The sequence below is a fragment of the Euphorbia lathyris genome, chromosome 2 (assembly GCF_963576675.1).
Source record: "Euphorbia lathyris chromosome 2, ddEupLath1.1, whole genome shotgun sequence".
Lineage (NCBI taxonomy): Eukaryota > Viridiplantae > Streptophyta > Magnoliopsida > Malpighiales > Euphorbiaceae > Euphorbia > Euphorbia lathyris.
This window is the reverse complement of record NC_088911.1, coordinates 37,557,027-37,567,874: the sequence shown is the minus strand read 5'-3', so window position 1 is coordinate 37,567,874 and position 10,848 is coordinate 37,557,027. Positions and strand designations below refer to the sequence as shown.

Sequence of the window (10,848 nt, the reverse complement as noted above, 5' to 3'; positions counted from 1 at the left end):
GAGTGTGATGTTTTAGCATATCTATTAGCTAGGTCCATGCTCACCACCATTAAAGGTAGATATTTTTCTTCTGTTGAAAACAAGAGCAAAACTGTGAAAAGGAAGCATCTTTTCGAATGCGGTTGCTTTGATTGTTACACTAGTTTTTGGTACAAATGGGATTCTTCTCCGAACAGCGAGCTCATTCATCAAGTCATTGAAGCCTTTAAAGATCATTTGCAACATATGAGTTTCCGAAGAAGGTTAATCGACGTAAAAAAGAGGTAACTGTAATAAGGTGATTATGGCTAGTGTAATTGCTGTTAATCGATCAGAATTTGAAGAGATAGTGACACCGGTGAAGGAAGTTGTTTGTGAAGAGTTGAAGAAGGAACCCGATTTGGAAATGGAGGTAGTCACCGTATAGTCTCAGTCCCATGGGAGCTGTTGCTGCTAAAGCTAAGCACAAGGGTTTGCAGTATAGAAATGGAGCCATGGTAGTGTAGAAGATGATAAAAAGGTTTAGGGGAGATAGAGAGTATGAGAGATATAAGAGAAAGAGAGATGTGAGGTGTCAGTTGGTTATAAAATAATTTGTTGTGTTTGGATGAAAGATAAGGTAAGTGATGATTTAGTAATGTAATTATATAAAATTACTCTTATATCTTTTCATTTGTATAAATAAAATAAAAGATAAAAGGTAAATTTTGGAACAAAAAGATATGTACCGTAATTTCCCTCCAATTTGAGGTGTAAGAAAAATTACCCAAAATTCACCATCACATGCATTCACTTATTATGCTTTTCAATTACACCTCAAAACATATAAGATTATCTAATTACATTTACACCCACCTACCTTCAAATACCGACATCCAAACAATATCTACTATGACCCTGTTTGGTAAAGAGCGTTTTGGGATAAAAAGAGCGTTTTTGACCAACTTTAGCGGTTTGACCACTGAACCCGTTGATTGGAGTGTTTGGTGGAGAGAGGTTTGGGATGAAAACGCTAATTTTGAAAAAGCTCATTTTATGAGCTTTTTCAATTAGCGTTTTGCAATATTTAAATTAATGGACTTCTTTAACCCTACTTTTAGTTTACAGGTCCTAAAATTAAAAAAAGAAATGTCCTTATTCGTCCTTTTGCACAAACCGCTATTATCAATCAGCTAATTTTTACCAAACAGGTCTACACAAAGAGCTAGTCAAATCAGCTAATGTAATCAGCTAATAGCTAATTCCCAAACAGAGCTATATCAGTTTGTAAATTTTTAAGTCAAAAAAAAAAAAAAAAAAGGGGCCTATATCAGTTTGAAATTTTTAAGTGCCTATATCAGTTTGAAAATGGTCTAAACATAAAGTTTATTCGTATACTTTTCCTTAATTATTTAACAAAAAAAAAAAAAACACAAACATTTAGTTGGTTTTATTTTGGGTGAACCAATGGCTAAAATCAAAAGCAATCACAATCTCCAAGCAATCTGAATCAGCTTTTTTGCTACATTTGTTTTATCCCCATAAAGAAGAGCTCCATTGCATATATAATACTCCTTATACAAATGTTTGTGTGAATGAAGAGACTTTGATTTTCATAATAACTGGCCGCCTCCATCAATTCCCCAATTTGATTTCACATTTGCCGCTCTGATAATTGTCTTACCAGATTCTACTCTCTTTCTCTATATAAATCCATACCAGTCTTCTTCCACACACATTTCTCAAGCATATTCCAAATCAATCCTTTTCTCGCTTCTGATTTAAAATCCCTCTCTCCAATCAGCTCTCTCCCTCGCAGATTTCCTTTTTACAAACGCGAAGTAGTTTTCAATTTCATAAACCATTATTTCTCGAATTTGTCAGTGTGAGTATATGCATATAGCTCATGGTAGTGAAGATGAGAAGAGCGATTGATTTGACGATTGTAGTTTTGGTGTTGGTTTTCGAGATACAAATCTGCTTGTCGGCGCAGATTAGCAGAGCAAGTTTTCCAAAAGGATTCGTGTTTGGCACTGCTTCTTCTGCTTTTCAGGTTAGTATAAAATTATCTGAGTTAGATGTATTTTCTTCTTCACTGGTTTCAAATCTGGACAAGCAATCAAATCTCTCTTGCTTCATTTTTGCCGAGCTAATTTCTTAATTTGAATTCAAATTCCATTTCTCGGCGATCAGGTTTCACATGACCCATTCTTTGTGCTGTTCTAGTTGTAATCTACTATTTCGAATGTGGCTTTGTGGGGGCAAGTTCTTGATTTCTCTTATCAACAAGAACTTTAAAAAACAAAAAATCAATTATTCATTTCGAATTCGAACTGTACTGTAGTGACATCAGTAAGGATGAACAGAACTTTAATTTGTCTCGGAAACTGCCAAATTATTTCTCTCCATTAACTTTCCGATTTCTTTTTGTTTTCTTTCTAAATTGCTGCTTTATTTTTGTTTTTTACAATTATTTATTTCATCTTGATTCTAAAGTTAGATGCCTCATCATTGTTGCACACTTCCTACTAGCCCATGATTAACGGATGAAATTTTAAATTTTTTTATCAAATTGTTTTTCTTAATAAACAAAGAATTATAAATTTAGCGGATATAGGGTTTAATTTAAATTTAATATGAAAAATTCTGTATCTGTATTCTGTTATGTATATGTCACGATACTTTCTATAAAAGGTTTAGGCAATTAAAGGCACCTGATTGGGATTGGGCGTTTCTTACTATAAATATGAGTCTTGTTCCAGAAATGAGATCCTGTACCAAATTCTGGTATTTTTAAGCTTATCTTGTAAAGAAAAATAAATCTACTATTTTCATTTCATTTGTTCCGAAAACGGTAAGTTTAATGTTTAAGATTAAAGGTGTTCGCTATGCTTACTTTGTTTTTAACAAAGTAAGCATTACTTAGTTTTTTCTACCATTGGATGGTGATGAACTTTGACAACATCCAATGGTAGAAAAAATAAAGTAAAACTTACTTTGTAAAAAACAAAGTAAGCATAGAAAGCACCTTAATAATTACACTGTAGGTGCTTTTTATTTTTATGGTTACTTTATTTTAGCCATACTCATAATCTTTTTTTTTTCTTCAAAAAAAAAAAGAAAGATTAGGCTACTGATTTGAATTATTTTTTACATATTAAAGTAAGAAAATAATTGAATAAATTATTTTAGGAATTAATTAGTTTCTCACTAATATTTTTTATTTTATCTCTATCATGCTTTCTATATTTTATTAGTAGCTGAAAATACTATTTGCACATTTTGACAAAATATGTATAGAGTACAATTTTGATTAAACTGTTAATAAAGAGCTAATTAATGCTAAAAACCAAATTATTAGGAATTCATTATAGTAAAATTAGAAAACAAAACATATTTTTACCAAAAAAAGAAAACAAAACATATAGCTTATGGTTTCTGTTTTTTTGTAAAAAGAAATTAAAGCCGAAATACTTTTCTAAATATTTAAAAAAAATATTTCATGTATTGAATTTGAATGTTTTTTTTTTTTGGGAAGAAAGAATTTGAATGTATACATAGAAAATATAATACTATCATGCATGCAGGAAAGGTTGACTTTGGAAATATTTGTAACGTCCACAAAAATCAGTCTATGCTGCTGAGTGTATGTTCCCACTCTGAATTCATTCAGGCCATTAATAGTTGAATTCTAATTTTTGATAGAGACATTCTTAAGTCTTACGAAATCGAATTAGTAAAAAATAATTGATAGCCTTAATTATTGGCCGAATATGTGGGGTTGAATTTAATTAGGATATTCCATTGTGAGCTGGACTTGAACGGAGTCGTGTCAAAAATCCAATTATTATTCACTGGAAGAGTAATTAATTAACCAAAGTTAAATTAATGAATTCCGTTGATAAAATGAATATTACAGTATGAAGGAGCAGTAAAAGAGGATGGTAGGGGACCAAGTGTTTGGGACACTTTCTCCCACTCTTTCGGTAACTTTTTCTTCTCTTTACTCTTCATTTAATTGATTTATCTTTTCAAAAGTGTGGTTTCTTAATTCTAATTAAACATTGTATCTATTGCAGGAAAAGTGGTTGATAATTCTAACGCAGATGTGGCAGTTGATCAGTACCATCGTTTTCCTGTATGTACAATTTCATGGCGAATTCCATAAATTAATGTTTTTAAATTAAGGGCATGTGACATGATTTTGCAATTATTCATTTGAAAACAGGAAGATGTTCAACTTATGAAGGACATGGGCATGGATGCTTACAGATTTTCTATTTCTTGGCCTCGGATATATCCTAGTAAGTCCATTTTTATATATATCATCCACAAATTTAGTACTATCTTATTCTGTTGGATATTAATTAGGCCTATTATAACACCGGCACGCAATATCCAAAACTGAAAGTAACCAAATACATTTATATATATAAAAGTAACCAAAAAGTATATATATCCAAACTGAAACATTCAATCCAATCCATAATTTAGATTTATGTTTTCATTTAAAAAAGTATATATGGATATGAGATTATAATTTTTTTTACACTGATTTACTGATTTTTTTTTTTCAAAATGTTATAATTAACATAAATCAATGATTATGATACTAAATACTAGTTTATAATAGTTTATAATTTGATTGGACTTCAAATATAACTCGTGAACTGGTTTAATCAGTTGCTACAATTGACAAACAATCAAATGAATTTACTAGAGCGTATGATTAGTAATTTTGACAAATTTTACAAATATCACCGAACTTGCAGATGGAACTGGGGCGATAAATAGGGCAGGAATTGATCATTACAACAAACTCATCAATGCCTTACTTGCAGCAGGTACAACCTTACATCACTCTCTCCCATTTCTGTTATGCTGGTGGAATTTATAAGAGAATTTGGATATTTTTACTGTTGATATAAATGTGAAAAATTATATTGAGATAATTTTCTTCAATTAATTATAAAGAAACAATTAAATTAAATATTTATTAAATTTAAATTTGAAATACTCCATTATCTATTATTTATTAAATTATTATCATTTTTTTTATAATTTGTCCGATTTCTTGGTTCGAGATCTATCTTAAGCAATTTGAGGCCTTTAATCACTCAAGTCAACCTTAATTGATTGTTTTATGGTTTGTTTTTTCTGTAAGAGGATGGATTCCAACCTACGAAGCACCGATACTTCCCGGAGGTCACCGTACGCGTATCCGATACTCCGGGTGCAGGGATTCGGCGGGATACGTACCGGATGGGAAGTATCCCCTTTTTTCTTTTTCTTTTTCTTTTTTTAAATGAGGGGATACGCGGGGACACGCCGGGGACACTTCGGGGACACGTTGGGGATACTTCGGGGATACTTTAGGGGTTTTTTTAAAAAACTTTGAAAGTATAAGGTTTTTTTTTAAAAAACTCAAAATATATAAGGCTTAAAATGAAATAATCCCAGGATTACTAGTATATACAGGCACGAATCACATCCGGGTTTGGTGGGGATTTTTCTTTCTTCTTTAATTTAATGTAAGCGCATTGTGCTCAAATTTTTTTTTTTTTTTTAAAAAAAAAATGAAATAATCCCAGGATTACTAGTATATACAGGCACGAGTCGATTGAACCCTAAACTAAAATTAAAAATCTCTCTTGTGCGATGCGATTGAACCCTAACAAAATTGAAATTTCTAAATCTTTTCCCTCTCTATTCAGTGGTTCTGTGCAATCAGTTGTCTTCCTCGATTGCTTTGCTGAAGTCGATCCCTCTCATCTGCTCGATCTGCTTTGATCAAGTTTTTCCTCTCATCTGGTCGAGCTGCTATGAATTAATGACTTATTAGTTAATATTATAGATATTATTTGTGGTTTTATAATGACTTGAGAGTATTATTTGTGTTTTTATAATGACTTTATGAATATGATTTGTGATTTATATATTTATGTATCTTTTCAATTTTCATTATAAATGATATATATATTATTAATTATATATAAAATTTGCCGTATCCCCGCCATAGCTGTATCTCATATTTTTTAGAAATGCCGTTTGCCGTACCCGTACGCGTACCCGTATGCGTACCTGTATCGGTGCTTCATAGATTCCAACCCACAATCTCTCACACCTCTGATTTCAGAGGGGTACAAACTGAAATTATTATCGGGTTAATCGTTAACCGGATTAAAATTGTTTTAAATAATCTCAACATATCTTTCATGTTTATACAATTACGGGGATTTAAATTCATTTCAATACATTCAGTGTCAGTTTGGTTTAGCTCGATATAGCTATAAAAATTTCTTTAAGGGTTTTTTCACTTTAAAAATTCTTTTTTTTTTTTTTTTTTTTTTTTTTGCGATAAATAGGCTATAAACAATCCAATCTCGTATGAGTTGCTCCAATTTTTCAATATGGTTTGAACTATCTAACAACTGTATGACACCAAATTGAAATCTTCATCCAAAATGTTGGATAATAATACATTTTTTCACATATATAATTGTGTTTTGTCATTTTAGTTATTCTTAAACAAATCCATGAGAACACTAAACTTGAGTTATTCTTAAATTTTTACTTTGAGATGTAAGACAGTAATTGGATTGTACTTTTTATGTAGAGAAAAAACTGGAAAACAATATGTAACATAACAGTATATATATGCAGGAATTCAGCCATACGTGACACTGTACCACTGGGACCTTCCCCAAGCCTTGGACGATAGATACAAAGGATGGCTGAGCCCTCAGATCATGTAAAAGACTTCCTAACACTAAATAATTCTATAACCTGATATGATGTTACACTGAATGAATGAATGAATGGTATATATGAGATACTGATTTAAGTCATTTACAGAAATGACTTCGCAATATTTGCGGAGACTTGCTTCCAAAGTTTTGGGGATAGAGTGAAGCATTGGATAACATTCAATGAGCCACATACATTCACCATACAAGGATATGATGTGGGTCTCCAGGCTCCAGGTCGCTGCTCCATTCTTCTGCGCCTTCTCTGCAGGGCTGGAAATTCTGCTACCGAGCCTTACATTGTGGCTCATAATGTGCTTCTTGCTCATGGAACTGTGGCTAACATTTACAGGAACAAATATAAGGTGACAAACAATAAATACTATAAATATGTAACAGCAAACATTGAATTGAATCTAAATTTGGAGTTCAATCAGGCAAAACAACGCGGATCAATCGGAATATCATTAGATGTTATGTGGTTTACTCCATCAACAAACAAAACAGCAGATATTGAGGCAACTCAAAGAGCACAAGATTTTCAGCTTGGCTGGTAATTACTAACTATTACTATTACTGCTACATATTTACAGATATGATAGTTTATTTTATCTTTTATTTTGTGTTTGATGTGCAGGTTTCTTGAACCTTTAATCTTCGGAGATTATCCAAGTTCAATGATTAGTAGAGTTGGAGGCCGCCTGCCAAGATTCTCAAAAACAGAGTCTGCTCTTCTTAAAGGGTCTTTAGATTTTGTTGGTATTAATCACTATACAACATATTATGCTCAAGATAGTTCAGCTGGTAAGGTCTTAAATGATTCTCTAGCAGACTCAGGCGCTTTAACTCTTCGTAAGTTCACCTCATCCAAGCTTTCATTTTTTCAATAACTTCAGCAAATTATTGGAGGGCGAGCCTTGGCGCAACGGTAAACGTTGTTGTCGTGTGACCAAGAGGTCATGGGTTCGAGTCTTAGGAGCGGCCTCTTGCCAAATAAATTGGTAGGGGAAGGCTTGCTCCCAGTACACCCTTGTGGTGGGACCCCTCCCCGGACCATCGTTCAGAGGGGACGCGTAGTGCGACTGGGCTGCCCTTCAGCAAATTATTAGCCATTTACAATGTGTAATATATCGGTGTCTGATGTGGTTTTTCAGCGTTCAAAGGCCTGCTGAACCCTATTGGAGAAAAGGTATGTAAAATCACACTAATAGAAATTTCTAATCCTTTCTGCTTTTTACTTTTTTAACAATGTATAAACTTGCACTTTATCTAAAATTGCAGGCTAATTCTGTATGGTTATACATAGTTCCTGAAGGCATGAGAAGCTTAATGAACTACATCAAGAATAAATATGGCAATATCCCAATCTTTATAACAGAAAATGGTAAATAATTTTCTCTAGAATATATCCATTTAATGTTTCTGCTTAATTACTTTAAAGCTTGGAACATATATAAAATAACGTTTTAGGGAAAGCGTAGATACACCCTGATGTAAGATTGTCTTCAATGTTTCCAACATGGAGCAGTTTTGAGCTTAGGCAGTGGTAGAATCATCCTTTGATTGCTTGGAGTGGAAAAAATAAATATTAACCCATATGATGGGGCTTAAAATATTTATAGCCCCTACTAACGCCAAAACAACGTCGTTTTGGCCTGGGATGGGGTGAAAAGAAAAGCGCAACCCTTATGAAGATGAAGGATGGGCAGGAGTTCCTGACGACGGGTGAGTGTGCATCGACAACCCTGTGCCCTTGCCTCAGCCTCTGGGCGGGTGTAATAGTCTCGTTTTATGTGTTCTACCATGGGGACCTAAAAAAAATTCTATGTTTACGTTAGTGGTGTATCTATACGTCCCCAAAAACATTAGTGGAAAATCTGAAACTCATCCCAAAATTAATCATTAGTTAATAATGATCTCTTACGACTTGTTTTCTTTGCAGGAATGGATGATTCGGGTAGTGCCTCTCGTAAAGATGTAGTAAACGATGTGAAAAGGATCAAATACCTCAATGACTATCTAACCAACTTGCTAGCTTCAATCAAGTATGAGTAGCAAATTAATAACTTTGTTAAGATAAATTATGAGATAATTAAACATGTTATCTAACTAATTAACATATACTACATTGTTTAATTTGTGTATTGCAGAGAAGATGGGTGCAATGTGAAAGGGTATTTTGTTTGGTCTTTATTGGATAATTGGGAGTGGGCAGGTGGATATACTTCAAGATTTGGTCTTTACTTTGTGGATTATAAGGATAACCTCAAGAGATACCCTAAGGATTCTGTTAAATGGTTCAAAAGTTTCCTAGCATCTGCTTAATCTTAATATGTGTTTCTTAAAATCCTTTACTGAAATAGGCCATGTGATTTGTATGTTTATTTAAAAGAATTATGAATTAAGTACTCAATAAATTCAATTAAGTTACAATCTTGTAGATTTGTTTACTAAAATATTAGTTAGAGCATTTTTTTTAAAAGTTGGTTTATGGTAATACAATCATGGTGTATAACATTTGCCTCGTTTCACATTTTGGTGTACAACCTTCAATTTGTCTCATTAATATGTACGAATTTATAGGTGACCTCCCAGTTTAGTGTACAACATGTAAAAATGACCGGCCAACACGCCACATTAGCGGTTTGACCGGTCAAAAAGTCAAAAATTGACTCATTAGTATGAAATTACTTTTATACCCCTATTCTCTCCTTCATTTATTCTTTACATCTCTCTAACTTTCCCTTTCTCTCTCTAAAACGAGTTGAACCCTCTCTCTAACTCTCCATTTCTCTCTGTAGATTATGAAGCATGTCATGAAATATCTGTATTTTTCATTCGGATTTGCGATCACAACTATTATGCAGAAACTCAATTTGAGTCCATTAAACCCAATTTTCAAACATCTTCTCTTATTCCACCATCATTATTAAATTCCATGTCTGTGTGCCTTCAAATTCTTTTTCAGTCAATTTCTATACCATTTTGACAATAATAAGATTAAATTCCAATTCCTTGCATTGATAGAGAACGGCCCAATTTTATTCTCTCACCCTTGGGCCTACAAAAGATCAGGAACGGCTCTGTAGAGAACGATAGATTTTTTTGAAATTGGGGACTAATTTATGCAATAAACAACCATGGAATCTGGAGAAAGATAGAAAGAGAGGATATGGAGAGAAGAGGATCAGAGCCATTCACATACAAAAAAACACACACAAAAAAAACCCATCATTTACATACAGTAAATGAATCCATAAGCAAGAATCAGAGCCTCAAAAAAACCCAATATCACAGAATTAAATCATCAACACATAACAATCCAACAAAAAGGCAAATAAGGCAGCCATTATCAATCACAAAGTCGGATTAAGAGCAAAAAGCCATAGAATTCGACTAGGAGAACTAGAGAGACAGATTAAAGCCAAATCGAAGAGAAAGGAACCTAGAACTCATGTTTTCGGGGTTCAAAACGCCCTTGCTCCAATCAATTTCTTGTAATAAGAAATCTTTTGAGGCTTACGTTAGATGCAGCGATTTGGTTTCAGCACCAATATATCGAGTTTTGCAAGTGTAATTGGGAGAGAGATGAACGTTTTTTAGAGAGAGAGATGAGTGATGGAGAGAAAGAGAAGAAAGAGAAAAATACTTTATCAATCTTTGTTCATAATTTTATTTAGTATCTGAAACTTGAGAATGGGGAAGAAGGAGGAGGAAGCAGAAAAAGAGAGAGAAAGAGTAAGAAAGAGAAAAAAATCGTGAGGGAGAAAGAGACAGCAAAAAAAAAAAAAGAAAAAAGCAGGTGATATATACTAGAGTAATTAATTTATTAGTTACTATATTTTCACAAAACATATTGTTTAGTCTCTGTATTTTTAAAAATACATGGTAAAATCTTTAACGTTTTTCTCGGTGAACTATTTAGTCCCTAACGTTTTTCTCGGTGAACTGTTTAGTACCTGCCGTTAGACTCTTATGAAGATTCTGTTAGTCAATTTGGATTTGCGTTCTTCTTTTCCTTTATTTCCCTTCTTTTAAATTCTAATGCATCTGAAATCAATTTTGAGTGTTCTTCTTCTTGACTTTCTTCTTAATTGTTCCAATTCGTAAGCATTGAGTCTGTTCTTTTTGTTGTTCTTCATAC

At 32.9% G+C, this 10,848-nt stretch overlaps 1 protein-coding gene across 1 annotated transcript; it reads left to right on the top strand.

The window, feature by feature from the left end:
- The first annotated feature begins 1,514 nt into the window (after window positions 1–1,514).
- Window positions 1,515–9,144, top strand: LOC136217816 (beta-glucosidase 40). The gene is made up of 13 exons (XM_066004479.1): window positions 1,515–2,011; window positions 3,878–3,944; window positions 4,038–4,096; window positions 4,187–4,262; window positions 4,731–4,802; window positions 6,622–6,709; window positions 6,814–7,069; window positions 7,142–7,257; window positions 7,342–7,556; window positions 7,859–7,893; window positions 7,986–8,088; window positions 8,647–8,749; window positions 8,855–9,144. Exons 1-13 carry the CDS (start codon window positions 1,865–1,867, stop codon window positions 9,027–9,029), a joined length of 1,512 nt encoding a protein of 503 aa, XP_065860551.1. The 5' UTR covers window positions 1,515–1,864; the 3' UTR covers window positions 9,030–9,144.
- Window positions 9,145–10,848: the final 1,704 nt, after the last annotated feature.